The sequence below is a fragment of the Bubalus bubalis genome, chromosome 12, assembly GCF_019923935.1.
Source record: "Bubalus bubalis isolate 160015118507 breed Murrah chromosome 12, NDDB_SH_1, whole genome shotgun sequence".
NCBI classification, from domain to species: Eukaryota; Metazoa; Chordata; class Mammalia; order Artiodactyla; family Bovidae; genus Bubalus; species Bubalus bubalis.
This window is the reverse complement of record NC_059168.1, coordinates 98,242,535-98,270,143: the sequence shown is the minus strand read 5'-3', so window position 1 is coordinate 98,270,143 and position 27,609 is coordinate 98,242,535. Positions and strand designations below refer to the sequence as shown.

General features: G+C 52.6%; 2 protein-coding genes across 14 annotated transcripts; one reads left to right on the top strand and one right to left on the bottom strand.

Moving 5' to 3' along the window:
• Positions 1–2,461: 2,461 nt before the first annotated feature.
• On the bottom strand, positions 2,462–9,669 carry LOC123464807 (WAS/WASL-interacting protein family member 3-like). Its single transcript, XM_045162426.1, has 4 exons — positions 9,597–9,669; positions 8,628–9,145; positions 3,260–3,279; positions 2,462–2,828 (listed from the first exon to the last, which is right to left on the bottom strand). The coding sequence occupies exons 1-4, from the start codon at positions 9,667–9,669 to the stop codon at positions 2,795–2,797; spliced, it is 645 nt and encodes a 214-aa protein (XP_045018361.1). The 3' UTR covers positions 2,462–2,794.
• On the top strand, positions 8,828–27,609 carry CIZ1 (CDKN1A interacting zinc finger protein 1). Of its 13 annotated transcripts, none has more exons than XM_044926395.2 (18): positions 8,828–8,963; positions 9,696–9,828; positions 10,057–10,172; positions 11,612–11,683; positions 13,691–13,920; positions 16,284–16,377; positions 16,585–16,693; positions 17,188–17,792; positions 18,053–18,165; positions 19,022–19,219; positions 19,966–20,090; positions 22,460–22,616; positions 23,113–23,226; positions 23,425–23,574; positions 24,532–24,643; positions 25,585–25,654; positions 25,854–25,975; positions 26,343–26,688. In XM_044926395.2, the coding sequence occupies exons 2-18, from the start codon at positions 9,701–9,703 to the stop codon at positions 26,612–26,614; spliced, it is 2,787 nt and encodes a 928-aa protein (XP_044782330.2). In that variant the 5' UTR covers positions 8,828–8,963; positions 9,696–9,700; the 3' UTR covers positions 26,615–26,688. The 13 variants fall into 13 exon arrangements, with proteins under 13 accessions (XP_044782330.2, XP_044782332.2, XP_044782334.2 ...); XM_044926397.2 differs by having other exon boundaries at positions 8,849–8,989; positions 16,299–16,377; XM_044926394.2 differs by having other exon boundaries at positions 8,850–8,989.

Below are 27,609 nucleotides of genomic sequence, written 5' to 3'. Positions count from 1 at the left end.
ATTTTTTTCACATAGAAAGACCATGGGGCCCCAAGCCAAGCTGTCCACCTCTGCATTTAAGGAACCTAACTGGGACTTCCCACAAGGAGACTAGGGAAGAGAGAACAGAGAGAGAACCCTGGAGAACAGAGGAGCCTGGAGAGCTACAGTCCATGAGGTTGCAAAGAGTTGGACATGACTTCGAGACTGAGCAACAACAGCAGCCCTCTTCTACTGGGGGTCAGTAGGTCACCATCTGTGAACGAGTGGGGGCCACTGCTGCGAGATCAGTAGTCTGTAAATTGGAGACTGTGGTTCATTCACTCATTTAAGACATGTTTATTAAGCCAGGAACTTTGCTAGACCTCAGAGATAAAGCAGGGAGCAAAATGGATGAAGCCTTTACCTTCATGTGGCTTATAGTCTAGTAGAAAAAGAAGGACAAAGTACAAATGATCCAATGAATATGACTGTCAGATAGTCATGAGTACTTTGGAAGACAAGAAAGCTGGAGAAGCTGGAGGTGGGGCTGTGTTGCTGTTTTGCATATAGTGGTTGGAGGAGGATTCTGGGAAGGTAAAAATTTGAGCAGACCTGAAGGAAGTACGGGAGTAACCCATGTGGACATCTGGGGAACATCTGGGCAGAGAGGAAAAAGCGGATCCCATTCCAAGAGCCTGACCTGGGTCTTAGATGAGCTGTGTGATCCAGGTTCCTCCATATCTTTGAGCCTCAGTGATCTAATCTGGGTAATGGGGATAATGATAGACTGGAATGCCCGTGAAGGGCATGGCCCTGGCCTGAGGCTCAGGTGACCCTTATTAAACCACTGCTTTGAGAATGCTGATGATCACAACCTTCCAGAGAACTAGATGTGGATGTGGAACTGCACATCCTGTGTGGCTGCTCCCAGCGAGCCCGTTGTTATGCTCCGAGAACCAGAGAGGGCAGAGATGAAGCCTGGATTGGTGCCATTCATTTATTTAGAGGGTGCCAGTTACACTCTGCCTAGAGGGGCGTCATTGTGGCTGGTTTGTTTTTCCTAATTACAGTAGAGAAACGTATTGTATTAATCAGAATTTACACAGTATTTGAAAACTTCTAATCATCCTTCCACCCAGAGATAACCACTATTTAGAGTTTATTCTCTGGTTTATCCCATGTATATTCATTTTGTTTTTTACAGAAATGGGATCATACTATAAATCCTGTCTTGCTGAATCACCCATGCCAGACGAGCAGCCTGGGTATCACCCTGAGTTGGTCAGAAATACACAATCTCATGCTTCACTCATGACCTGCTGGATCACAACCTGCATTTAACAAGAATCAAGAGCCCCGGAGATTCCTGTGCACAGGAATCCCGTCAGAGCTGGAGAAGCTCTAATATATATTATTATATGCAACTTGTTTTTTTTAGCAACAGTAAGTCTTTGAGGTCTCTCAGTGTAAGAACAGATTGGTCAAGTTCCTTGTTCGCAGCTGCATAATTTCCCGATGTTTAGTAGTGGTTTGGTTTTGTTCTCGGGTTCAGTGAAAATGATTGTGCCAGGCTTGAAGAATGGAGGGATAAAATGCCACTTGGGGGTGTGTGTGCGGAGAAGGGTTGCTGGGCAGAGGAATCAGCATAAGCAAAGGTATGTAATCAGAAAGGAAATGAACCTGATATCTACACTGGCCTCATTCCCATGGGGCTTCCCAGGTGGCTCAGTGGTAAGGAAACCTCCTGCCAATGCAGAAGATGCAGGAGACAAAGGTTCAATCCCTGGGTCAGACGATGCCCTGGAGGAGGAAATGGCAACCCACTCCAGGATTCTTGCCTGGGAAATCCCATGGACAGAGGAACCTGGCAGAGCTACAGTCCATGAGGTCAGAAAGAGTCGGACATGACTGAGCGACTGAGCGCGCGCACACACACACACACACACACACACACACACACACACTCATTCCCACAGGGCTTGGTGAGGACCAAAGGAGGGACACTGCAGATGGTTCTCCCAGGTGCTGAGAAGCTGGGAGTCCCGAAGGCCAATGAGTTAAATGAGAGTCTTAGAAATGGCTTTGACCCTCTATTTTGAGCACTAACGAGGGAGAATTCTCTCTGGAGCCCTTGAAGCTGTAACCACCACTGTACTGGCAGATCAGCAAGAGGAACACTCATTGGGCATTTCTCCCTGGGCCAGATTACCGGGCTGAGAGAGTCAACCCTCAGGACGGGGGAGGAGTTCCTATTAGTTCTCCTTGACAGATGAAGCAACTGAGGCGCAGAGAAGAATGTGGCTGAGGGCACAAAGCCAGAAAATGATGGAGTGAAGATGTGAATGGAGCTTGGTGAGACTCTGGGCTTCCATGTTTATAGCCTATACTGCACCAGCTGTTGTAATCTGCATGCTTTTAATGCACATGAAATGAAATGCTAGTCCCTTCTGATGGGGTTTTTGTTGGGCATACAGCAGGTGCTCAATAAATGCTGACTGTATTGAATTTCTCAGTGGCTTTATTATGCAGCACTTGAGCCCAGCCATTATATTTAGTCATGACGTCTGCTCAGAGTCCGGCCCTTTGGATTCATTCATTCTTCAACAGGCTTTTAAAAAAAATGTTTACTTATATATTTGGCTGTGCCAGGTCTCAGCTGTGGCACGTGGGGTCTTCAATCTTCGTTGCAGGTGTGATCTTTTTATTCAGTTGCTGCATTCAGGATCTTTAGTTGTGGCATGTGGGATCTAGTTCCGTGGCCAGGGACCAAGGCTGGGCCCCCTGCATTGGGAGCTTGGAGTCTTAGCCGCTGGACCGCCAGGGAAGTCCCTCTTCAACAGGTATTGATTAGGTGCTTCATGCCAGGCCTCAAACAAGACATAAGGGGATGAAGAGGTTAGTAAGATGCAGAAGTTGAACCCTCCTAGAATGTGGATCACAGGGGAGAGAAAGACAAGAAAGTAGTCCAGGTGGATGAAGCCAAGACACCTGGCTGTGTCAGGCAAGGTCACTGCTGAAGCCAGCTGGGCCAGGCTGGGGCTCCACATAGTGCCTTTCTCCGTGTGGCTGGGGGCTGGGCACCAAGATTTCCCAGGGGCTTTGGGGCACCAGTGGTCCAGGCATCTGTGCTTGCACTGCCTCATCTTACAATGAGGAACTCCCCATAAGTCTGGAACAAGGCACATACTCTTGTGTACTGAGGATCAAGGGTACAGTTCCGTTGCTAGACCGCCCGGTGTTCAAATCCCACCCCAACCACTATCTAACCCAGTGACCTTGGACAAGTCATTTCACCTACCTGGCCCTCAGTTTCTGCATCTGCAAAAAGGGGATAAGACTATTAACTATCTCATAGGGTTATATGAGGAGGATTCAATGATGTAATAATTCAGAGAAAATATGAGAACAGTGCCTGAAACAGTGAATAATTAGAGCCATGATTACTGTGATTATAATCATCATTACCACAGTACTGTCTAAAGAAACTTCAACCTCATGAAGGTAGCAAAGGATGTCACCTCTCTTTTTTAAAATTTATTTTATTCATTTAGCAGTGCCGGGCCTTAGTTGTGGTATGAGAGATCTTTAGTTGCAGCATATGAACTCTGAATTGCAGCATGTGGGATCTAGTTCCCTGAGCAGGGATCGAACCTGGGCTCCCTGCATTGGGAATGTGGAGTCTTAACCACTTGGCCAACAGGGAATTCCTGGGCTGTCACCTCTTGGTGGGAAGGTTAAAGGATTGTAGACACGCCAGGATTTGTCCAGGAGAGACAGAGCTAGGTCTGGAGGCATGGATTGGGGGCCAACTCTATCCCTGGATGGCTCAGCTTGTGAGAATCTCAGGCCCCAGTGAGCCCTAGATTGTCCAGTTATTCCCCATGTGGACAGAGAGCTTTGAGGGTATATCTGACAATCAAGAAAGGCCTCTTGGGCTTCCCTGGTGGCTCAGTGGTAAAGAATCCACCTGCTAGGGCAGGAGACATGGGTTCGATCCCTGATCTGGGAAGATCCCACATGCTGCAGAGCAACTAAGCCAGTGCACTCAACTGTTGAGCCTGTGCTCTAGAGCCGGGGAGCCACAGCTACTGAAGCCCACGCCCCCTAGAATGTGTGCTCTACAAAAAGAGAAGTCACTGCAAGGAGAAGCCCGAGCAGCACAACGAGAGAGGAGCCCCCGCGTCCTGCAACTGCAGAAAAGCCTGCACAGAAACAAAGACTCAGAATAGCCAAAAGTAAACAAATAAAAAATTTTAAAAGGAGTTAAAAGAAAAGAAAGGCCTCCTGAGAAGGTGACGTTTGAATGGAGCAGTGAAGACTGGACAGGAATCAGCCTGGTGATGAGTGAGAGGAGAGGGGAGATTGTGAGGGAGATTTGGTTCCTCTGGGGACAGAAGGTTGCCACTGTGGCTGAATCTGGTAAGTGGGGGCTGGGGGCTGGGGGCTGGGTGAGCCTGTTACACACAAGTCAGTCCTGTCCAGCAGAGATGGCCACACTCAGATCCCAAGTAGGGAGGGGCCCTGCCCCAGGTCACTCTGAAGGGTAGGGGCAGCAACAAGGGGCTGCCCACCCTGCCGCTCCCTACCTCTGTTCTCTGCTCCCCTTAGCTCACTTAGTAGTAGGTAAAGGCACAAATGGATGAAATCTTCTTGCCTGAAGAGTCCCATGGACAGAGGAGCCTGGCAGGCTAGAGTCCATGGGGCGACAAGAGTCAGACACAACTTAGCGACTACACCACCACCATAATAATCACACTATATGATATCATCGTGAGAAGAGACAGATTCCTGGAGCAAATAGGTCTGGACATGGAGCCACGTGGGTACAAGTCTATTTCATGGTGAAGGTACATCTCAACGTGGAGGCAAGAATGAGGCCTCCAGGTGATGCCACATCCTCAGACCTCATTTAGGATGCAGAGATGAGGCCTCTCTTCTCCCTCTGAACATACCTCATTGGGGGGTTTTGCTTGCAAGGGGTTGATTTAAAGGAATTAACACGAGGGACTTCCCTGGCAGTACAGTGGTTAAGAATCGGTGCTTCCACTGGAGCGGGTCTAGGAACTTAGATCCCACATGCCCCGAGGTTCAGCAAAAAAAAAAAAAAAAGCAATTAACATGAGTCTAGCCCCAAACAGTGTCCTCAGAGCATTCTCTGATCTCCAGGGAGGCAGCGCAAGGTCACATACATTCCAAAAAATGTTCACATCCTCCTCATGAAAGAGTCATCCAAACGGATCATAGCAAATTATTTTTAAAAAGGAAAGTGAATCTCCGCCCCCATGAACCCACTACACACATTTATTCTTTCCAAAAACTGGGATCATAATGTGTATGCAGATTTGTAACCTGCTGAGTTCACTTCATACCATATCGTGTTTAAATATCCTTTGAAGACATAATTTCTAAAGCTCAGTTCAGTTCAGTCGCTCAGTCGTGTCCGACTCTTTGTGACCCCATGAATCGCAGCACGCCAGGCCTCCCTGTCCATCACCAACTCCCGGAGTTCACCCAGACTCACGTCCATTGAGTCAGTGATGCCATCCAGCCATCTCATCCTCTGTCGTCCCCTTCTCCTCCTGCCCCCAATCCCTCCCAGCATCAGAGTCTTTTCCAATGAGTCAACTCTTTGCATGAGGTGGCCAAAGTACTGGAGTTTCAGCTTTAACATCATTCCTTCCAAAGAAATCTCAGGGCTGATCTCCTTCAGAATGGACTGGTTGGATCTCCTTGCAGTCCAAGGGACTCTCAAGAGTCTTCTCCAACACCACAGTTCAAAAGCATCAATGCTTTGGCGCTCAGCCTTCTTCACAGTCCAACTCTCACATCCATACATGACCACAGGAAAAACCATAGCCTTGACTAGACGGACCTTTGTTGGCAAAGTAATGTTTCTGCTTTTGAGTATGCTATCTAGGTTGGTCATAACTTTCCTTCCAAGGAGTAAGCGTCTTTTAATGTCATGGCTGCAGTCACCATCTGCAGTGATTTTGGAGCCCCCCAAAATAAAGTCTGACACTGTTTCCACTGTTTCCCCATCTATTTCCCATGAAGTGATGGGACCGGATGCCATGATCTTCGTTTTCTGAATGTTGAGCTTTAAGCCAACTTTTTCACTCTCCACTTGCACTTTCATCAAGAGGCTTTTTAGTTCCTCTTCACTTTCTGCCATAAGGGTGGTGTCATCTGCATATCTGAGGTGATTGATACTTCTCCCAGCAATCTTGATTCCAGCTTGTGTTTCTTCCAGTCCAGTGTTTCTCATGACGTACTCTGCATATAAGTTAAATAAGCAGGGTGACAATATACAGCCTTGATGAACTCCTTTTCCCATTTGGAACCAGTCTGTTGTTCCATGTCCAGTTCTAACTGTTGCTTCCTGACCTGCATACAGGTTTCTCAAGAGGCAGATCAGGTGGTCTGGTATTCCCATCTCTTTCAGAATTTCCCACAGTTTCTTGTGATCCACACAGTCAAAGGCTTTGGCATAGTCAATAAAGCAGAAATAGATGTTTTTCTGGAACTCTCTTGCTTTTTCCATGATCCAGCGGATGTTGGCAATTTGATCTCTGGTTCCTCTGCCTTTTCTAAAACCAGCTTGAACATCAGGAAGTTCACAGCTCACATATTGCTGAAGCCTGGCTTGGAGAATTTTGAGCATTACTTTACTAGCATGTGAGATGAGTGCAATTGTGTGGTAGTTTGAGCATTCTTTGGCATTGCCTTTCTTTGGGATTGGAATGAAAACTGACCTTTTCCAGTCCTGTGGCCACTGCTGAGTTTTCCAAATTTGCTGGCATATTGAGTGCAGCACTTTCACAGCATCATCTTTCAGGATTTGAAATAGCAATTTCTGAAGGCTGTGTGCTATTCCTTAAGAGGCAGACACCGTGATTTATTTAGCTATTCTCCAAAGTTGGTTATTTCCCTGGCCACTATTATAGATGTTTCTGTGCACCTGCTGGCTTTTAAAAAGACTTGTTTTTGATTATTTTCTTGGGCTAGATTCCTACAAGTGGAGTTACCAGGTCAAGGGGCAGAACATGTTCAAGAGTCTTGATAGAGAATTTGCAGATTACTTCCCAGAAAGATGAAGCAACACAAGAAGCCAGTGCTGGCGCCCCTATTTTCACCAACATCAGCATGAGTTTCAGGTTTATATATATATTTTTTGAACTGTGGTGTTGGAGAAGACTCTTAAGAGTCCGTTGGACAGCAAGGAGATCCAAACAGTCCATCCTAAAGGAAATCAGTCCTAAATATTCATTGGAAGGACTAATGCTGAAGCTGAAACTCCAATACTTTGGCCACCTGATGCAAAGAACTGACTCCTTTGAAAAGACCCTAATGCTGGGAAAGATTGAAGGCAGGAGGAGAAGAGGACAACAGAGGATGAGATGGTTGGATGGCATCACCGACTCAATGGACATGATTCTGAGTAAGCTCTGGGAGTTGGTGATGGACAGGGAGGCCTGGCCATGCTGCAGTCTATGGGGTCGCAAAGAGTCAGACAGGACTGAGCAACTGAACTAAACCGTATATATATTTTTACTTTGGCATTTGCTAAGCTCGCCCTGTGCGAGACGCCAGTGCGAAACATTATGTAATATCATATAGACACACACACTCCCCGGGAGGGGCCACTCATTTTACAGACGAAGAAACAGGCTTAGAGAGGACTCCCGCGTCTGCCAGGGTCGCCTAGCCAGGAGGCAGAGGACCCCCAATTCAATCCCGGCTAGCGCCGAGATCTGCTTGGTTGGAAGCCCGGGGGAATCTCGAGCCGTGTCCGAATCTGGGCGGATGTGATGCTGTCACACAATACGCTGTCGCTTCCTGCCCTTCAGGTATAAAACCGGGCTCTGCTTCAAAGTCCGAAGCGCCCGGGCCGCCCTTCCACCCGTAGGCGGGACATCCCCTTTAGTCCCACCCACGTCCAGCCCTGTTGGCGCCTAAATCCAGGCCGAGTTTAGGCACCTGTGCTGCCGCCCCAGGGGCCGTAGTAGCGCGGGTCCCTAGCTTTAGGGCAGCGCTGGCCACGTGATTGCGATGCCTGGTTGCCCCTCCGGTCTCCGCTGGGCCAACCTCGGGCCTGCAGTCCCTTGCCCCACCGCGTGCGCCGCGGGGCACACTGTCTGCGCCGGATACAAAGAGCGAGTTGCCTAGGGCTGGTACAGCGGTGGTCGGCTTTGTATTACGGAAAAGAGAAAAAGGATCCCTCCCGAGTAACCGCACACTGTGACCCAGTGTAGGGACCGAGGAGTGAGGCACCGGGACACCGGACAGAGGCGAAATTAAAGGGTCTTTGAGAGCAGGACGATGAGCGCCGTTTTTTCAATCTTTGAACTCTGCCCTCCTCCGCGGCTCCGCGGCCAAACCCGAGAAAAAAACAAAACACTTTCAAACCGAGCCCCCACCCGCACCCCTCCCCGGCCCCACCACCCCTTCTAGGGCAAATTCTTGTGCCGGGCGTCCCCTCGCTGGGTCTCGGTCCCCAAATGTACAGCGGATGGCTCCTCACCCCCTCCCACCCCCAGCCCCACGCGGGGCCCCCGGGATCGCGGGACAGTGGGGTCTTCGGGGAGATCGGTTGGGGACAGTCCTCCTCAAAGCCCCCCTCCAAGTCCCCGCCAGACGACAGACCCCCTTCTGGGCGACAGACGGACCTGGGGCTCAGAGCCCTCCCTTCCTGATGCGGAAGGTCTGCTCGGTGCCCGGCGCCGGCTCGCAGCCTGGAACCACTCCCGCCGCCGGCCGCGTTGCCGGGTGAGCCGTCTCCCCCCACCCCCAACCCCCACCGCGCACCGCCGTCCCCGCAGCGTGACCTGGACCTCCCGTCCTCCAGGGGGCGCTGCCCTGGCCCGGCCCGCAGACCGACCCTCCGAGTGGATAGGCCGGGGCGGAGCCGCGGGAAGACACGGGGACCCGCGGAGCCTCGAGCCGGAGCTGCCCGGCCCGGCCCACCCCGCCCTGCCGGTGAGGGCTACGAGACGGCAGAGCCGGTGAGGGCTACGAGACGGCAGAGCAGGTGAGGGGAGGTGGCAGTGAGGTTCCCGGGGCGGGGACGAAGTGCGCGGGTCCGGGCACTGTTCGGGGGGACGGCCGAGGACCCAGGGGCCACTCGGATGGAGACTGAGGGCTTCGTGGGCAGGTGGGGACGCCGCATTTGGATGTGATGCTGGATCTGTCGGTAGAGGAAGAGGCTGGTAGAATGGGGGCGGGGGCGGCGGTTGGGTTAGAGTGGAGGGAAGCCTTCCTCCTACTTTGTTCGCGTAAGACAGTCAAAGGTGGCAGCAGGGTGGGGGTGGGGTGATGTTATTGACGGAACGCGCGCACCCGGGACGGGGTGGGAGCATTAGAGGGGTGTGAATGGCCCGGGGCTTGGCTTGTTCGGCACGTGATTGGCCTAAAGAAAGGCCAAAGGGTGGGGTGGGAGGTGTATCAGTGTCAGGCACCGCTCCTGGAGGGACCGGAGTGGAGAGTGGAGAGACGGAGGGCGGGATTGGGCTTTTGGAGGAGGAACTGTTGGGATGATTTGGAGGCAGTAGGCGGGAGGGTGGTTAAACCTCGCGGCTGGTGGGATTGGAGGAGTATTGAAGGGACGGAGCGCACGCGTGGCGCGCTCTGGGCCTAACCGGGAGGGTATCCGTGTAGCTCAGTCTGCAGCGCGCGAGGGCCGCGGGCTGGGCCTGGGCGACCGGGATCCATCGACCTGACTCCCTCCCTTCTCGCAGCCACCATGTTCAACCAGCAGCAGCAGTTCCAGCAGCTCCAGCAGCAGCAGCTTCAACAGCAGCAGTTGCTGCAGCTTCAGCAGCTGCTCCAGCAGTCCCCACCGCAGGCCCCACTGCCCATGACCGTCAGCAGGTGAGCTCCCCACTGGAGGGCTGGGTGACTCTGCTTGGAGTCGCCCCCTTTCCAGCCCTTTGGCCCAGGGGCAGCCCTGTCTGAGCCCTGGAGGTCATCAGTTCCCACCCCAAGGGGATTCTCTGCAGTAGAGAGGGGCAGAGAATGGAGGGGAGGGGGGTCAGAGAAGAGGGAGAGGGAGGGTCTGCCTCTCCCCATGACCCTCTGACCCCCGCTCTCAACACACAGGGGGCTCCCCCAGCAGCAGCCACAGCAGCAGCTCCTGACTCTCCAGGGGACCAGCCCCACCTCCCTCCTCAACGGTTCTGTGCTGCAGAGAGCTTTGCTTCTGCAGCAGTTACAAGGTATGGCTGCGGGCTCATTGAATCTCATCCAAGCCACACAGCAACTCTGAGAGGGAGCTACTGTCAATATCCCAGTTTACAGATGAGGACACTGAGGCTCTGGGAGGTGGAAGTCCCTAGGTTGCTCAGCTGAATGCAGGTCTGTCTGATCACAGAGGAGTGCCCTTGGCCATAGTGCTAGCTCTGTGGGCGCTACTCAGCACATATTTTGCTGACATTGAGAGATTAGATGATACGATGGATAGAAAGATCTATTTTGACCACCCTCCTTTGCATCCTGTTTGACAGATGAGGACACTGAGGTCCAGAGAAGGGAAGTCATTCGCCCTGGGTCACACAGCATCAGCAATGGCTGAGCTAGATGGAGGCCTGGGCCTCCTGACCCCTGGATCTCTGAGTAGGTGTCTCTAGCCCTCTGCATTAAGCCTGTGCCCTCACCCGGGTTTCTCCACGTGGCGAGCAGTCTTTCAGCTTTTCTTTCCATGATGCTGCTCCCAATACTTCAGCCACTGTGGGAGGAGGCAGGGGTCCAGAGACATGGAGCCAGCTCTTCTTCAGACCTAGCCCCTCCCACAGGGTAGCTGTGACATGCTGACTGGTCCTTCAGGGCTGAGCACTATGCTGAGCCCCTTACAAATCCAGTTTCTTGACTCTGCTGACAACCCTAAGGGGAGATACACTCATGGCCCCATTTTACAGATGAAGAAACTGAGGCCCAGGTGTTGATTAGAGGTCTTACTACAGAGCTTTGTTCTGAGACACCAGGCTATCCTGCCTCCCAGCAGGGTATGCAGCCAGGTCAGAAGATGTGATCTTGTCACTCTGGATGATCCTAGGAGCCGGCTTATAAATTATAGAGGGATGGATAGAGAGATGAGACCACATACGGAAACCCACAACATTTACATTTTTTTTTCACTCTTTTCTTTCTCATTTTAAAAATCACACTCTTCAAAGAGCAAAAGAAATATTTTAAAAAGAGGACAAGAAAATCCAAATCATATGTAGACTCACTTCTAAAGAAAAAGAATACCCATTAAAGTGTTGGTATATCTCCTCCCATTTTTTTTCTGGCACAGAATTGGGGCTTTATGTATGACTGTGATTACTGATATACATGAAAAGCTGTATTTTGTTTGTTTTTCACTGAGCAGAATGGCATGTTCATTTACCATATGATTTGACAGTCTCTATAAAGATTATTTTTAACAGCTGTTTAATATTCCTCTGGAGGTGTGTGCCCTTATGTCCCTAAACTTTCTCAGCTGTTTCCTTCTTCTACTTATTTTCTTTCTCTTTTTTGCTGCTTTAAATAATGGGGTGAATATCATGTTTGAGAATATTTTCTTATTATGGATTCTCAAAAGTAGAATGACTGGGTCAGGGAGGATGCGTGTTTTATGGTTCTTGATAAGTATTGCCAAATTGCTTTCTCAAAGGACTGGACCAGTTTGCAATGCCACCAGCCACGTATGACAGTGCCAGTTTCACCATGCCCACGGCAACACTGGGTATTATACTCTTTTCTAATATATATGTGTATATACATCTAGTCTAATTTGCTTGGCGAAAAAGCTATATCACTAACGCTTTAGTTTACATTTCTTGTAGTGCTTTTAGTCACATTTCTTAGTGCGCTTGAACATTTCTCTGTGTCTGCTGAACGTTTGTAATTCATGTTGTGACTTGTCCATGTTCTTTGTCCATTTCTCTTTTAGAGTGTGCCATCTTTTATCTCACTGTTTAAGAGCTGGCTGGCGTTCTCTTTGCACATACGTGTATATGTGTTTAAGTTAATGTTCACAAAATGCTTAGTAAATACCAGGCACACTTGTGTATTTCACTGAATCCTCATAAAACATTGAGTCAAGCACTATTACTATACCCATTTTACAGATGAGGGAACTGAGGCTAAGACAGGGAAACTTATTTGCTCAGGGTCACAGAACTTGTACTGTGGAACCTGCATTTGAACCATTTCTCCCAGCACATCTGACCCATACATGCCTGTAACCACTGGGTTTCCCATACCAGCACTGGGGCAAGGATTTAAACTGTCCTTTATTGGATCAGATACTTCCCCAGTGCTCTGAATCAGATGAAGTGCCTGCCCTTAAGGAGTTCCCAGGGTGGTTAAGTGGTGGACAGTGGGAAGCAGACAAGGAAATTGTGCAGCTGGCCTGGGAACAGGGAAGCTGGGTTTCTAGGGACAGAGAGAGGGTCTGAGAAGCCCTCTCAAAGGAGAATCACCTAAAGGGGGGAATGAAGGATGACTGGTTATGCAGAGGCAGAACACTCCAAGCAGAAGGAAGAGCATGTGCAAAGGCCCAGAGGCAGGCAGACCCAGGCTTGTTTGAGGCAGACCCATGCATGGGAGCGTGTGGCTGGAGCACAGTGGGTGTGTGTGAGAGAACTGCAAGAGAGGGGGTCGAGGGGAGCAGGGCTGGACCTTGCAGAGTGAGGAGTGGGCTTCCTTCCTGAGCATCAGGAAGCTATGGATGGGTTCAGCAGAGGGAGGGGCAAAGTCAGAATGTGATTTTTAGAAGTATCACAGTACAAAGACTGTAGCTGAAATTCACGCATGGGATGAAGCGGCTTTGGAAGGAAGAGGGGCGATAGGAGTGGAGATCCGAAGGGGAGTCAGGCTAGACTGAGAAGGAGGGCAAGAGTCAGGGTTAAGAGAAATGGTGTTGGCTCATATGGGGGAGGGTAAAGAGAGAGGGGAGTCGGGAGGACCCCAAGAGTCCCACCTGGGAGCCAGTGAGTGGACAGCAGTGCCACTCCCGGAGATCCTGGACAAGCCGCTCCTTCACTTTGTGTCTCTGTTTATCATCAGTAGAGAGGATAATAGTTACCCTGATGGTGGCTGGGTGGTGTGACTAAGGCTGTTTTTAGCAAGTGCCCAGTCACCAAAAGACATTTCCTTTTTTAAAAAATATTTATTTATGTATTTGGCAGCACCAGGTCTTAGTTGTGGCCTGTGGGATCTAGTTCCCTGACCAGGGATGGAACCCAGGCCCCCTGCATTGGGAACGTGGAGTCTTAGCCCCTGGACTTCCAGGGAGGTCCCCAGGAGACTTTTGATGATGGGTAGCTGGTGTTGGTAGGAGAGTTATCTTGTTATTCCAGAGACCAGTCATCTTGCTGGTTCTCCCTTTGGATCTTGTGCTGAATCTTTTATATACCTGAAAGTGTACCCTAAAGCATGCCTGGGGGTGAGCAGAGTTTCTGGGGGTGCCCAAGCCACTGACTAGGGAGGCATTTGAGGAGGGAAAAGGGCCCCTTCCCTCACAAGCTGGGGCAGAAAACCAGCCTGAAAGCCCCCTCCCACCAGTGCTTCAGGTGGGACTGGGCCTTCGGTTCTCATCTCTTCCCCTCTGGCTGCCCTTGGGTGGGAAGGGTCCCCTTTGAAGTTATCCGTGATGCCCCCATGATGCTTGGGGGCACTGACCCCTGACCCTAACCTTTACCACCCGACCACAGTTGTAACCCCGCTTCTGCCCTCTTTTCACCCACAGGTAACCTCCGTGGCTACAACCTGGCCACCCCCAACCTGGCACCCCCCAGCCTCACACCCCCACAGCTGGCCACCCCAAATCTCCAGCAATTCTTTCCTCAGGCCACTCGGCAGTCCCTGCTGGGTCCTCCTCCCGTCGGGGTCCCCATCAACCCCTCCCAGCTCAACCTTTCAGGGCGAACCCCCCAGAAACAGGCCCGGACCTCCTCCTCTACGACCCCCAATCGCAAGGTGAGTGGTGTCTGGGTGTGGAGCAGGTGTGGATGGGAGAGGACACATCTGGGGACCCACCAGCAGTACCCCCTCCAGCTCACACTGGCCTTGGGGCTGATCATAGCCCTCTCTGTGCCTCAGTTTCCTTATCAGTAAAATGATAGGGGAGAGAGTTAGACTTGTCTAGTGTTTCTAAAACTTTAAATATTTCTGAACCCCAAAGTGATTTTTGCTATATCCGAACACCACTCGAACTATTCATTCCCTTTTTATTTACCATTTCTATTATTTACTAATACTATTTGCTAACAATTCTCTCTTTTTGAAAAGACTGAGGTGTAATTGACATATAATACTGTATTCATTGTAGATATATTTTACCAACTTTCTTTAAATCAGCACTGCCCCATGGAAATTAAATGTGAGCCACACATGTAATTAAAAAATTTCTGTATCCTGCATCGAACCTGGACTGGCAATTCGTTTCTTATATGATAGAATACATGTTTCAAAAGTAATTAGCTCCAGTTAAAATAAATAAATTTAAATTTTAAAAAAAATTAAAAAAAAATAAAAATTTCAGGTAATCACAGTAACAAAGTAAAAAGAAACAGGCAAAATTAATTTTACTCACATATTGTATTTAACCTAATATATTAAAAATGATCATTTCAACATGTAATCAATATAAAAAATGAACAAGGTATTTTATATTCTTTTGAGATTATTTTTTTAATACTAATTCTTTAAAATTGGTATATATTTTATTCTTACATCTCGACTCAGCTTGCTGCAATTCCAGTGCTTGAAAGTCAGGCACGTGCCTGCTGGCTACTGTCTGGGGTATTATAGCTTTAAATGAACACTGCTTTTCTGTTACATTTATTTAAAAAAGGAACAATCACTATCTGAAAAATTTTTTTTAAAAAAGCAACACAGTAACAGTAACTCTGAATAAATCCCCAAGCATAGAAGTAAAACAAAAGTGATTGGGGTAAAACAATGTTATAAAATCCTAAACTCTACCCTGTTGCCAGCTGAAGTTTCTGAGCCTTTAGTGAGCTCTCCCTGACTTGAGCAGGAAGAACCAAGGATGTTTTCAGAGGAAATAATATGCTCCCTTGTCTGTCCTGTCCCCGGATGTCCAGACAGCTCCTCACACACACTACATTCCTGAGAGTACCCCAATTGGGAGAGGGGGCAGCACCCACCTTTTCTGGCTCTGACACCACCCACATCCAGAGGTGAGGCATTTCCCTCCAGAGAGGGGTCACAGCCTCTGACCTTCCAGTTGAGCCTGTCCTAACATGGTCCTGTCTAGTGTTTACCTTCTTGCCCCATTTTACATATGGGAAGCCAGAGGCTCAGAAAGGAGGGTGGAGATTGTCCTGGGCTGCAGAGCTGTCCAGGCAGACCCAGAGTCCGGGCCTCCTGACTCTCAGACCAGTGCCTGTGTCATGCAGGGTGAGCTGGGTAGTTTCTGAAGGGCGTGGAGCCCTGCAGTGCTGCATGTTTCCTCTCACCGCTAGTCCCTTGGGCTTAGTAGGAGGGAGGGAAGCGGCAGGTGGACCCCTGGGGCTCCCTGGGGTACCCTGGAGCCATCTGGAACTGTGTTCACTTAGCAGATGTCTGTTAAGGCCCGGCAGAGGACTCTCTGGGGCAGAGAAGGCATCTGGCCCAGCTCTCCTGGAGATTCTGGGCTGGGAGGAGGGTGGTAGTGATGACAAGACCTTAATATACATAATTCTCCAGCCGATGAATGATGGCTGTGGGAAATGCCGCAAAATGGAAGTCCAAGGCCCCCGGGAACCTGTACTATGGGTTAGGAGGGCTTCCTGCAAGAAGCGCCTTTGAGGCCGTGGGAGAAGATCCAGGGCTTTGGGGAGCCAGAGACGCCACCATGGACACAGAGAGGAGAGGGGGCATGAGAGCTGAGGCTGGAGGAACAGGCCTGAGGTAGGGGCCAGACTGTGCAGGGGCCTGGGGAGGGGAGTTAGTTTCAGGCTTGGGGCAAGGAAGGAATAGTCCAGGGCTATGGGAAGTCATGGCAGGGTCTCAGCCTGAAAGAGACAAGAGGCATGATCAGGTCTGCATTTGAGAAGGGTCCTTCTGGCTGCTTCGTGAAGAAGGTAAGAAATCAGGGGGCAGCATCATGGACCTGGAGGAAGTATTGCGTCGCCCAAACCTGCATTTACTTAACAGGCTGGCAGCTAGATGGAACTCCTGGACGTGATTCCCGGGGTGTTTAGGGTCTTCCCTTGGCAGCTCTGGGGCCAGGCTCCTTCATCCCCTGGAGCCTACATGTTGGAGCTGCTCTTGGGCAAGGGGGTATTTACTGGGGTGGGTGGCAGATATCAGAAATGGTTTCTGAAAGGAAGTAGGATTCTTCTTCTCAGACAACGCCTGTGGAGGACAAGTCAGACCCCCCAGAGGGGTCTGAAGAAGCCGCAGAGCCCCGAACAGAAACACCCGAAGGTGAGGGAGAGAGGGAAGCTGCTGGTCCTTCAGAGGGATGTGGGTTGAGGGGAGGTGGGTGCGGGGAGCAGCCATGGAGGCAGATCTGGGAGGCAGGACTCTTACAGGGGGTGGGGGGAATTGTGAGCCCAGGCCCCACGTCCTGGAACTGGGAGCTCATACGTGCTCCACCTGGCATGGCATTCTCTCACCTGCCCTCCATCCCAGACCAAGAACCTCCCCAGTGCCCAGATGACATCGCTAAGGAGAAATGCACTCCAGCACTTGAGCCTGAGTCTTGTGAAGCCTCTGAGCCGCCAGCTAAAAAGTCAAAGAGGTAACTGAGGCTGAAAACCTGTCTGGTACCCAGGTGTTCTCTACCCTCATTCCTGCAAAGGCAAAGGGTAGGGGTAGGTGGGGTGAGATCCTTCAAGGGAACAAGGCAAGGACCTTGGTTTCTGGCGTGGGGGGAGGTCAAACCTAATTTTGCGTCTTACCCGGGAAGGCCCTTGGCCAAATGGACTCTGGCTTCTTCACTGTGACTGGGCCACAGTGAGGTGAGGGGGCCATTGTGGAGGGGTGAAAATGTGTACCTGGAACCTCAGAGCATGGCCAGAGGGTAGGCAGGCTTCCAGGGCCTTGAATACATACTAGCAAGTTGTGGGAGGTGGGAGCAAGTGATCAGTTTGCTTAGAGGAAGCTGGGACCTGGAGAGTCTAAGGGGCTTGCTTGTACATAGCAGAGCCAGGACTGGAGCCTAGGTCAGGGCCTTTCTTGGGAGCCCCTGGGGCCAGTTGGCAGACATGAATATGATCTTCTGACCCTTCCCAGCTCAGAGGAGCCCACAGAGAAGGGGCCCCCAGGGCAACTGCAGGCAGAGGTCCAGCTGCAGACCCGGATGATGGCACCCAAGCAGACACAGACACCCGAGCTGCTGCCTGAGCCCCTGGAAGCCCACGTGCAGCCACGATTTCAGCCCCGGGTCCTGCAGATCACAGCCCAGGTGCAGCCACAGAGCCAGCCACAGACGCTGCCCGTAAATGCCCAGGTGCAGCCAAAGCTACAGAAGCAGGCACAGACGCAGACCTCTCCAGAGCACTTAGCACCGCAGCAGGTGCAGCGGCAGCCGCAGGAGGAGGCAGCGCCACGGAGACAGGCGCAGCCGCAGCCCCCCAGGCACGTGCAGCTACTGCTGCAGAAGCAGGCACAGACGCAGACGTGCCCACAGGTCCAGGCGGAAGCACAGCTGAGGCTCCAGCCGCCGGAGCAGCCACCCAAGCAACCTCTGGTTCAATCACCGGTGCAGCCACTGGAACCGGCCCAGGGACGGCCTCAGACTCAGCCACAGGCGTCGGTGCCAGCGTCGGAGAAAGCCCCAGTTCTGGTTCGCTCTGCAGCACTGGAAACATTGCCTGATACAGTAGAAGCTAGAGCAGGTAAGTGAGCAGTGACTCCCAGCCGGCCCGGTAATGGGACTTGCTCTGCTGGGACCCCGCTCCTCCCCCAGCACTGTCCAGCCCTGACTGGGTGCCGCCTGCTACTGAGGGTTGGGCTTGGATCCAGGGTTCTGGTCCATGTGCAGTGGAGGCTTTGAGGTCCTGGCCGTGGGCAGGGAAAGTGGCTCTCAGGCCCACATCCCTCAGGGCCCTGGTGGGAGATGGACCATGGGAAATGGAGCACGCCTCTGTCATTTCAGGCCCAGAGGAGGCCCCACCAGAGCCAGGGGGTGCCCTGGAGGAGAGCCAGGAGGAGCTGACCGGTGGCCTGGATGTGGCAGAATGTGAAAAAAGAGCGAGGGAGATGCTGGGGGTGGGTAGAGATGCTGATGAGGACTACATGGTGCGCCCAGTGGTGGGATGGCCTCCTTCTGCCCCAGCATGCCCCCGCTTCCCGGGACCCCTGGTGTTTCCCCTCCTGTGAAATGTGACGGCAGCCCTCCTCCTGGGTTTGCGGGCAGACCAGATTGGGTTTGACAGTGTTCATCAGCTCTCATGTGGGCCTTTACGTGCCTTTGCTCTGACAGTCTGGAGGCACTTTTGGTGATAAGGGTCCCTTCCAGCTTGCTCACCCCAAAACTAGAGCCCCCACATGAGTTACATTGCTCCAGCGGAGAGAGCGTGGTGTGGAAGCCTGTGTCTGGGGCCTGGGGCCCAGTTCTGCCTTCCACTTGTTCTGTGTGCTAAGTCGCTTCAGTCCTGTCCAACTCTTGGCGACTGTATGGACTATAGCCCACCAGGCTCCTCTGTCCATAGGATTCCCCAGACAAGAATGCTGGAGTGGGTAGCCATGCCCTCCTCCAGGGGATCTTGACGCAGGGACTGAAGCTGCATCTCTTATGTCTCCTGCATTGGCAAGCGGGTTCTTTACCACTGGTGCCACCTGGGGCACCTTACCGTATAACTGTGGCAAAGCCCCCTTCCTTTCCTTGCATCTTCGTTTCTCCATCTGTCACAGGAGGCAGGGAGAACGGAGGGGGACCTGGGTTTTTGAATACTGACTGCGGTGCTGCCTGGCTGAGCGAGCCTGGGTGATCACCTGATGGCTCAGAGCCTCAGTTTTCCTGCCTGTAAAATGGGCTGTCAGGAGGGCTCCTAGAAGTTTAGCACAGGGCTGACTCACCATAAGCACCCAGCTGGTGGTAGCTCTGCTCCTGCTCCCCGTGCAGGTGTGGGGGGCCGGGGGATCCCTGAAGGTCACCATCCTGCAGAGCAGCGACAGCCGGGCCTTTAGCACCGTACCCCTCACACCCGGTCCCCGGGCCAGTGACTCTACCTCTGCCACCCCTGCGGCGGCCAGCACACCCTCTAAGCAGGCCCTTCAGTTCTTCTGCTACATCTGCAAGGCCGGCTGCAGTAGCCAGCAGGTACCCTCTGGTGTGGGGGTGGGAGATCTCGGGGGCGGGTGCAGGGTTTGGGGCCTGTATGTGATGCCCAGCCTGCCTTTCCCAGGGCTGCCTCTGTGTCCACTTGGGCCCCCAAGCCCCACCTCCAGCAGCTGTACCTTAGATCACAAAACATCCCTGGACCAGCCCAGGGGGCAGGCTTTCCGAGTTGGGTGGACCTGGTGCAAATCAGCCCTGACTGACTATGTGGGTTTTGGAAGGTGGAATTCAAGGATTTTGAGGCATTGGTGCCTCAGTTTCTGCATGCATCAGAAGAAACCTTTAGAAACCACCTCTAGAAAAAGAAAAACTGCCTCCCAGAGGGGTTCTGGGGATTCAGCAACTTGACATTGAAGTCCTGAGTCGCTGGGCTGGCCCAGAGCGCGTGCAGCCTCAGTAGCAGCATCACACTGGTGTGATTACTGTCACTATTGTTAGTGCTGCCCCTCTGTGCCTGGCCTGAGCAGAGCCACGGGGACCTGGAATTTGATCACACTGCTCCTCACCTCGGAGGTGCTCATGGTCTCCAGCGGGAGCAGAGGCTCTGGCTGGCGTGTGCTCACTCTGGGCCCCAGTTTACTGTCCTTCTCTGGCCCATACAGGGTCGTAAGAGAAAGGTCCTCCCAGCAGCAGTGGGGTGGCCAGGAAGCCCAGGTTGGAGGCCTCCTCTAGCCCCAGTGTTCAGGGGCTCACTCCTCACGCCCCTTCCTCGCTCCCGCCTGCTGCAGGAGTTCCAGGAACACATGTCGGGAGCCCAGCACGAGCAGCGGCTCGGCGAGATCCAGCACATGAGCCAAGCCTACCTGCTGTCCCTGCTGCCTGTGCCCCGGGACGTCCTGGAGAGAGAGGACGAGTGAGCGGGGGGTCTCAGAGGCTCTGGACGGTGCAGGGGAGGTGGTCTCACAAGCCAGCCCAGGCAGAGGGGACCCCTGATCTACCATCCACAAGGTCTTAAGGCATTAAGATCGCCCTCTCCCAAATACTTCTTCACTAACTGTGTGGCCTGGGCCCTCAGTTTTCCTTATCTGTAAAATGGCCTGGCGAGGGGTGTAAGGCAGGAACTCATGAACTAGACAGCCTCTATGTTTTTAAAGAAAATTTGTATTTATTTATTTCTGGCTGTGCTAGGTCTTTGTTGCTGCGTGCAGGCTTTCTCTAATTGCAGCAAGAGGGGCTACTCTCTGTGGAGTACGGGCTTCTCGTTGCAGTGGCTTCTCAAACTGCAGGGCGCAGATTCCCTAGAGCATGCCAGCTTCAGTAGTTGTGGCTCGTGGGCTTGGTTGTCCCATGGCCCGTGGGATCTTCGTTCCTGGATCAGAGATTGAACCTGTGTCCCCTGCATTGGTAGGTGGATTCTTAATCCCTGGGCCAGCAGGGCAGCCCCTAGACAGTCTCTTAAGGCTCCATCCAGGCAGGAACAGTTTGACCCCCTATGTGGGAGGGAATTGGGCTGTGGCACAGACCCCCCACTCCCCTGGCATATGTGCTGCCTCCAACCACAGGGCCTGATGGTCAGGCGGGACCTGCTCATCTCATGGGCTGAGACTAGAACGTCCCTGGGTTTTCTCCTTTCTTAGTCATGGGGGCTTGCTCCATTAGAAATGCCAGCCCTCCAGAGGCTGGGACTGGCTCTTGGGATGCTCAGTGGGCAACCACTGAGGCCTGCAGAAGCTGGGAGGCCTCAGCAGTGAGAGAAACAGGATGGCATTGGCTCAGTCCATCCTAGGGACATGGGCTCTGTCTCACCAAACAGCTGCCACTCAGCTCCAGATTTCCTCGTTTCTCAGAAGCATCTAGAAACTGATTTGTATGTGAATCTCCCAATTTCATGATGTTAACAGCTAGTTCAGAATTAAAACCAGAACAGCAGACTTCCCTGGTGGCCCAGTGGATAAGATTTCACCTCCCAATGCAGAGTGTGTGGGTTCAATCCCCGGTTGGGGAACTAAGATCCCATGTGCCTTGTGGCCAAAAAACCAAAACATAAAACAGAAGAAGTATTGTAACAAATTTAACAAAGACTTTAGAGAACTGATTCACACCCCCCCAAAAAAAAAATCTTAAAAAAATAAGAAACGAGTCCTGTGGAGGCCAAATCAGATCCTTTCCCTGGTCGGATAGGCCCTGAGTCAGTGGTCAGGGGCTCCGCCGTGAGGATTTACAGAGAGTCACAGCTTGCAGCTCCCTGGGTGGGGTGAGGGGACAGGAAGGGCCCTTGGGTGGCCTCTGCTTGCATTCCCTGAGTGACGGGGAGCTCTCTCCAAAGGCTGCGTCTCTGTTAGCTGGTCTCAGTTCGAGAGGAACTTCCCCATGGCTTTGTAGGATGTTCTCCACCCTTAAGCCTCCCCTGGCTTGCTGACCTAGGAGTTATACTTGAGCCAAATTAGCATAAAGCCAGGAGAAAGGTGGCACAGAGATGTTCCTTGCAGAGTTCATGCAGTGGTGAAAAAATTTACTTGGAAATGATCTAAAATATCCCAAACTAGGGACTTAGATCAGTTCTTCCACTTGGTGGGAGAACTAATAATATATAGGACAACGGCAGGGAATTGCTGACAATGTGGAAACATATGCATGATGTAATGTCAGGACCAAACAGGATCCAAAATTGCATATGCAGAATGAGTTTGACTATATAAAAATAGATCTTGCGACAGAATGCAGAGCTGTAGCCCAAGCTGTAAACAAGCTTCAGGTGGAGAAGATGCGCTACACTGCGCCCTGACACTGCTGGATCCTGACTCGGCCCGCCCAGAATGCGGCGTCCTTCCTTTGGGCTGTCTGTCCTTCCCTCACAGTCAGAAGCTCTGAACTGATCCCCTGCCAGACCCCTGGGATGCCGGGGTGCTGTGAGGGCAGAGAGGGAATCAGGTCCTCCCAATCCATTGTGGGCAATGCTATGGCAGTGGGACTTTGGGGGTCCCAGAGCAGGGTCTGACTTAACAGGCATGGAGACAGGTCCTGGAATTGGGGAAGGGCTCAGACAAGCTCTGGGAAAGACAGGGCGTCCAAACTGAAGGATAAAGAGTTCTCAAGGCCAGATATTTTCAGCTCTGTCACCTGTCCTGGTGGCCTCCTGGTGTCCCCAGTGCTTCTAAATCTCATCCCTCCCACCAAGTTTTCTCTCTTACTCTTAAGCATTCTTCTAGATGAACCCTAGAATCCATTTGTTAAGGTTCCAAAAAAACCAGATTCTGTTGGACTTGCATTCCATTTATGGAGCATCCGGAAGAGCGGCTGTCTTTCCAACAAGAATGCGGTGTCACACATACTTGTTTTGCTTGTCATCAGAGAGCCTCCACCCAGGCGCTGGTGCAACACCTGCCAGCTCTACTACATGGGGGACCTGATCCAGCACCGCAGGACACAGGACCACAAGGTACCAGGGCGCCCCCGCTGCTGGCTGTAAAGGCACCCCGTGTGTGGTCTCCAGGCCCAGGGCTGGGGAGGAGGTAGCCCAGGTTGGAAGCAGAAAGTAAACGTCAGTCTTTGTCCCTGCATGGCTGTAGCTTGTGATGAGTCAGTCATGTTTCCTCTCTGGGCTTCAGTTTCCCCATCTGTCCAGTGTGGGCGAGGCACCATCTCACCTCGCATTCAGCCTCGGGGCTCATGGGTCCTCTGGCGCCTGCTCTGTCTGTCTTCTGACTGTCCGGTCTCTCTGTTGCCATCCGCCATCCCATCTTGTGTTTGCCTGTGTTCTGTGGAGCACAGTCTGCTGATTGCAGAGTGGCCTAACCCTAACCCTAACCCTGAGACTGGATGTAGCACACCTGAGGCCTGCAGGTGGGAGGTGGTGTCTTGCTGGGCCCTGCCCAGCTGCACCTGGGAACACTGCCCGCCCCCACTGCCCACTGGGCCTGCCTTCCATTCCTCAGTTCGCCAAACAATCCCTGCGACCTTTCTGCACCATTTGCAACCGCTACTTCAAGACCCCCCGCAAATTTGTGGAGCACGTGAAGTCCCAGGGCCACAAGGACAAAGCCAATGAGGTAACCCCAGCTCCCTCAGAGGACAGGGGCCCAGAGCAGTATAGAGCCTTGGGCAAGGCTACACAGCAAGTTGAGGTGTATTCCAGTCCAAATTCATAGCAGGGCCGGAGGGATTGGAGCTCTCTGGGGTGTGAGGTGCTTGGGGTGTCGCATTGTGGCTGCCCAGAGCTGACCTGAGCCCTTACCCACCCCGGGAAGCTGAAGACACTGGAGAAGGATATAGCCGGCCAAGACGAGGACCACTTCATCACGGTGGACGCTGTGGGCTGCTTTGAGGGCGATGAAGAAGAGGAGGAGGATGACGAGGAGGAAGAAGAGATTGAGGCTGAGGAGGAATTCTGCAAGCAGGTGCTTGGGGAGAGGGGGCGTGGAAAGGAGGCTGGAGGCTGGACTCCCAGACCAGGAGAGACCTCCCTCCACCTCCCAGGGGCTAGGAGACACTGTGCTGGCATTTGCAAGCACAAAGACATGCCTCAATCTAGTATTATTAGGAACTATCTTCAACATGACAATGTGTAAATATGCATCATGACGACGGTAGGGTGGCAGGTGAAATACGCAAGGTCTTGAAAGCCTGCTTGAAATTTTTTCTTGTGTTGTGGAAGAGAAAGGCGTCCTAGGCCAAGAGAATAGCATCGCAGAGACATGGAGAGGGGAGCTACGTGGTACATACGGGAAAGTCCGTGAAAGGTGATGATGGTGATGATGGTGGCGAGAGCAGTCAACTTTATTTTTTTTTAAGTACCTATTATCAAGTTCTTTACAGACAAAGCTTGCCAGATTGCCCAATTTTTAAAATAATTTTATTTATTTGTTAATGTTTGCCTATTCTGGGTCTGCATTGCCGCACGGGCTTTCTCTAGCTGTGACGAGTGGGGGTTCCTCTCTAGTTGGGTGCACAGGCATCTCACTGGAGTGGCTTCTCTAGTTGCAGAGCACAGGCTCTAGAGCGCTAGGGCTTCAGTAGTTGTGGCACGCGGGCTTAGTTGCTCCTCGGCATGTGGGATCTTCCTGGACTGGGGATCAAACCCATGTCTCCTGCATTGGCAGGCGGATTTTTTATCACTGAGCTACTAGGGAAGCTCTCAACACTTTTTTTTTTTTTGGCATGCCACATGGCTTGTGGGATCTCATTTCCCTGACCAGGGATTGAACCTGAGCCATGGGAATGAATGCCTGGAATTCCAACTGCTAGGGAGTGAATGTCTGGAATTCCAACTGCTAGGGTACCAGGGAACTCCCGCAGTCAACATTTGTTGAGCGCTTACTATATGCTAGGCGTGTAACCAGGCACTTTCCTGGCAGATTCTCACCCATTTGGATGCGAGGAAGCGAGACTCCACAGCCTGTGCTTGGAATACATCAGCTCTGCTGTCTCCCATGAGTGAGGAGCTGGAGGAGCTTTTCAGTTTGACAGGTGTTTCTGGAGCACCTGTTCTGGGCCAGGCCCTGGTCCTGGATACCAGGAATACCCAGGACCAAGGCCTGGCCCCTGTCCTCATAGAGCTTTCCAGTCACAGTCCAGGGTGGTGAGGGGGCAGCCAAGGAGGGCATGCACAGAGGGGCTGTGGATGGAGGGTTGCAGGCGTGGCCTCCAGGCCTAAACAAATTGGGGGTGATGCCGGCTTTGCTGCTCAGAAATCAGTAGTGGCATGACCCTGGGTGAGCCCGTTGGTTTCTCTAAGCCTCCGTTTTCTCTGCTTAGAAGTAATAGTCCCAACTCAGACTGTAAGGAAGGGCCACAGCCTTGGGGGTGGTCATCATTTTTAGAGGCTGTATTTGTTTGCCTGGTAAGTGGTGGAGGGCACTGCTTGGCATGGCCTTGTCTGGAAGGGGCTCATGTCAAGCAGGTGATCACTTGAAACCCACCCCGCCCAAGACTGTGGTCTCTGCAGCCTCTAGGAGCTGGCGGGGGGTCATGGTAAAGGCTAACCAGGGCTTGGGGTTCACTACCCTACTCCTCCATCAACCAGCTGGGTGACCCTGGGCAAGTGAGTTAATGAGCCTGGGCTTTAGTTTCCTCATATGTGAAATGGGTGAACCATAGACAGTTGTTACGAGGATTCAATGAAGTGCCACGTGTGATGTGTTGGGTGTGGATTATGGCCACTGTGGGAACAGGAGGGCTTCCCGGAGGAGGGGACAGATTGAGCTGCACCTGGAAAATATGGATTGGGAAGGGCACTCTGTGGGACAGGACCAGCATGGGCAAAGGCCTAGAGGATGCCACCCACAGCCTCCTCCTGGAAATCAAGGGGCTGGCACTGCAGAGCATGGGTGGGTTCAGGCCCCGCCTGTGTTTAGGAGGAAACTAAGGGAAGCCAGAACCAACTGGGGCCCACACTGGTGTGTTTCCAGATGAGATCCAGAGACATATCCATAGAGGAGTGGAAAGGCTCGGAGACCTACAGCCCCAACACTGCATATGGTAAGACCCCAGCCCTGACGCCACCTGCAGGAGCGGCGGGCCTCGGGTCCCAGTCACAGCATCCTGGCCAGGTAGCCTGGCCCCTCGTCCTGGTCTCTTTCTGCACCTGGAGGGTATTAGGGGAGGCTAGGCCCCTAGGTGGGGGGGAGGCATCGGGCTGGCATGCGGATGTGAGCGCTTAGACCCTGCTGTCCTTCAGGGGTGGACTTTCTGGTGCCCGTGATGGGCTATGTCTGCCGCATCTGCCACAAGTTCTACCACAGCAACTCGGGGGCGCAGCTCTCCCACTGCAAGTCCTTGGCCCACTTCGAGAACTTGCAGGTGAGTCCGGCCTCCCGCCCCGCTCCGCCCTGCCCGGGGGGTCAGACTCTGTCCGAGCTGATGGGAAGAGCCAGTGGCCACCTCCCTTCTAGGCTTGGCCTCAGCCCCTGGGCACAGCCCCCAACAAGAGGCTCTACCCACAAAGGGAATCCGAACCAGGTTGGGGCCAAGGTCTTTTTGCAATTGTTCTGGAGCGGGTGGTGCTGAGGGATTAGCACTAGAGGTCTGCCCAGAGAGGCTGAGCACGTCACACAGGATCACACAGCTTGTCCAACATTGTCTCAGTGGGGCCAGGGAAGCAGCCTGTGGCCAGGAGCACACCAGGTGGGGAGGAAGCCCGGACCTCACCTGCACTCTCTGTGTCTAGAAATACAAGAAGGCCAAGAAACCCAGCCCCACCGCCAGGCCCTTGAGCCGCCGGTGTGCCATCAACGCCCGGAACGCCCTGACCGCTCTGTTCACCGCTGGCGGCCGTGCACCCAGCCAGCCCAGCACCCAGGACACAGCCAAAACCCCCAGCAAGGTGACGCCCACACCCCCTCGGCCCCCACTGCCTCGGCGCTCCAGACGCCTCAGAACCTGATGGAGGAAGCACCCCATGCCCGCCCCATCTCAGTCCCAATCGGCTATGCTTTTTAGGAGTCTGTGTGGAAACTTTGATATGGTCGGTATTTTTACTGAAAATCCAATAAAGGAAGGTAGTTTGGCCTGTATAGTCTCCACCAGCATTTCTGTCTGCATGGATACGGGAAGGGGGGCCCCCAGCCGGCTCCCAGCTGGCGCCCAGCCTCTGCAGGTAGTGAGGAGGCACAACTGGAAATCTGAAGACAGGGTCCCTCACCAGGGACTCTGGGAGTATGAGGTATTTCACCTCCTGAGCCTCAGTTTCCCTCTTAAGCATGTACCCAACCTTGGAAAGTACTACCTTTAAGTAAGATCTCATTTAATCTTCACAGTGTCCCCAGGAGGGAAGTCTTGTTGTTATCCCCAATTTACAGATGAAGAAACTGAGGCCTAGCAAGGTCCAGTGCCTGCAGAAAAGGTCATACATCTGGTGACAGGCCAGGATTTGATCCCAAGCCTGAGCTCTGGACCCCCATCCTGGCCTCTCTCCAGCTGGACCTTACCAAAGTTGGTGTGGGAGTGGGGGGGGTCCTCACTGCTCAGGCCCTCTGGCTCCAAGTTCATGTTCATTAGTGGAGGCCCCACCCTTCTTGTCAGGAGACCTTATGATGAATCATCAGTGAGTGGGGCCCTGGCTGAGCAAGCTCTTTAGTTCTACTTCCCCATCTGGAAGGACCCTTAGAGACAGACAACCAGACCAGCCCTGTGACTGGCCAGATGGGGAGACTAAGGGCCAAGACTGAGAATCAACAGCCAGAGGGCAGAACCCAAGGCTGCACAGCATGTCTTGGTGTTGGTTGTCTTGGTGAAAGGCCCTAGAGCCCAGAGAAGCTGAGCACATCACCCAGGGTCACACAGCATGGCCAGTGCTATCTCAGCTGGCCTGGGGGAGCAACCTCTGGCCAGGAGCATATCCAGTTGGGAGGAAGCCCTGACCTCACCTGCACCTCTGTGCCCAGAAATACAAGAAGGCCAAGAACCCCAGCCCCATGTGATCAATGCCTCCACTG

Coding starts and splice junctions, on each gene's coding strand:
- LOC123464807 (XM_045162426.1), bottom strand. CDS start 9,669: ATGGATCCCGGTCGCCCAGGCCCAGCCCGCGGCCCTCGCGCGCTGCAG. Junction 9,146..9,596: donor GCTACACGGATACCCTCCCG/GTTAGGCCCAGA, acceptor CTCTACCGACAG/ATCCAGCATCACATCCAAAT. Junction 3,280..8,627: donor GGGAGGGCTCTGAGCCCCAG/GTCCGTCTGTCG, acceptor CCCTTTTTGCAG/ATGCAGAAACTGAGGGCCAG.
- CIZ1 (XM_044926395.2), top strand. CDS start 9,701: ATGTTCAACCAGCAGCAGCAGTTCCAGCAGCTCCAGCAGCAGCAGCTT. Junction 10,173..11,611: donor GCTTCTGCAGCAGTTACAAG/GTATGGCTGCGG, acceptor GCTTTCTCAAAG/GACTGGACCAGTTTGCAATG. Junction 18,166..19,021: donor GAGCGAGGGAGATGCTGGGG/GTGGGTAGAGAT, acceptor CTCCCCGTGCAG/GTGTGGGGGGCCGGGGGATC.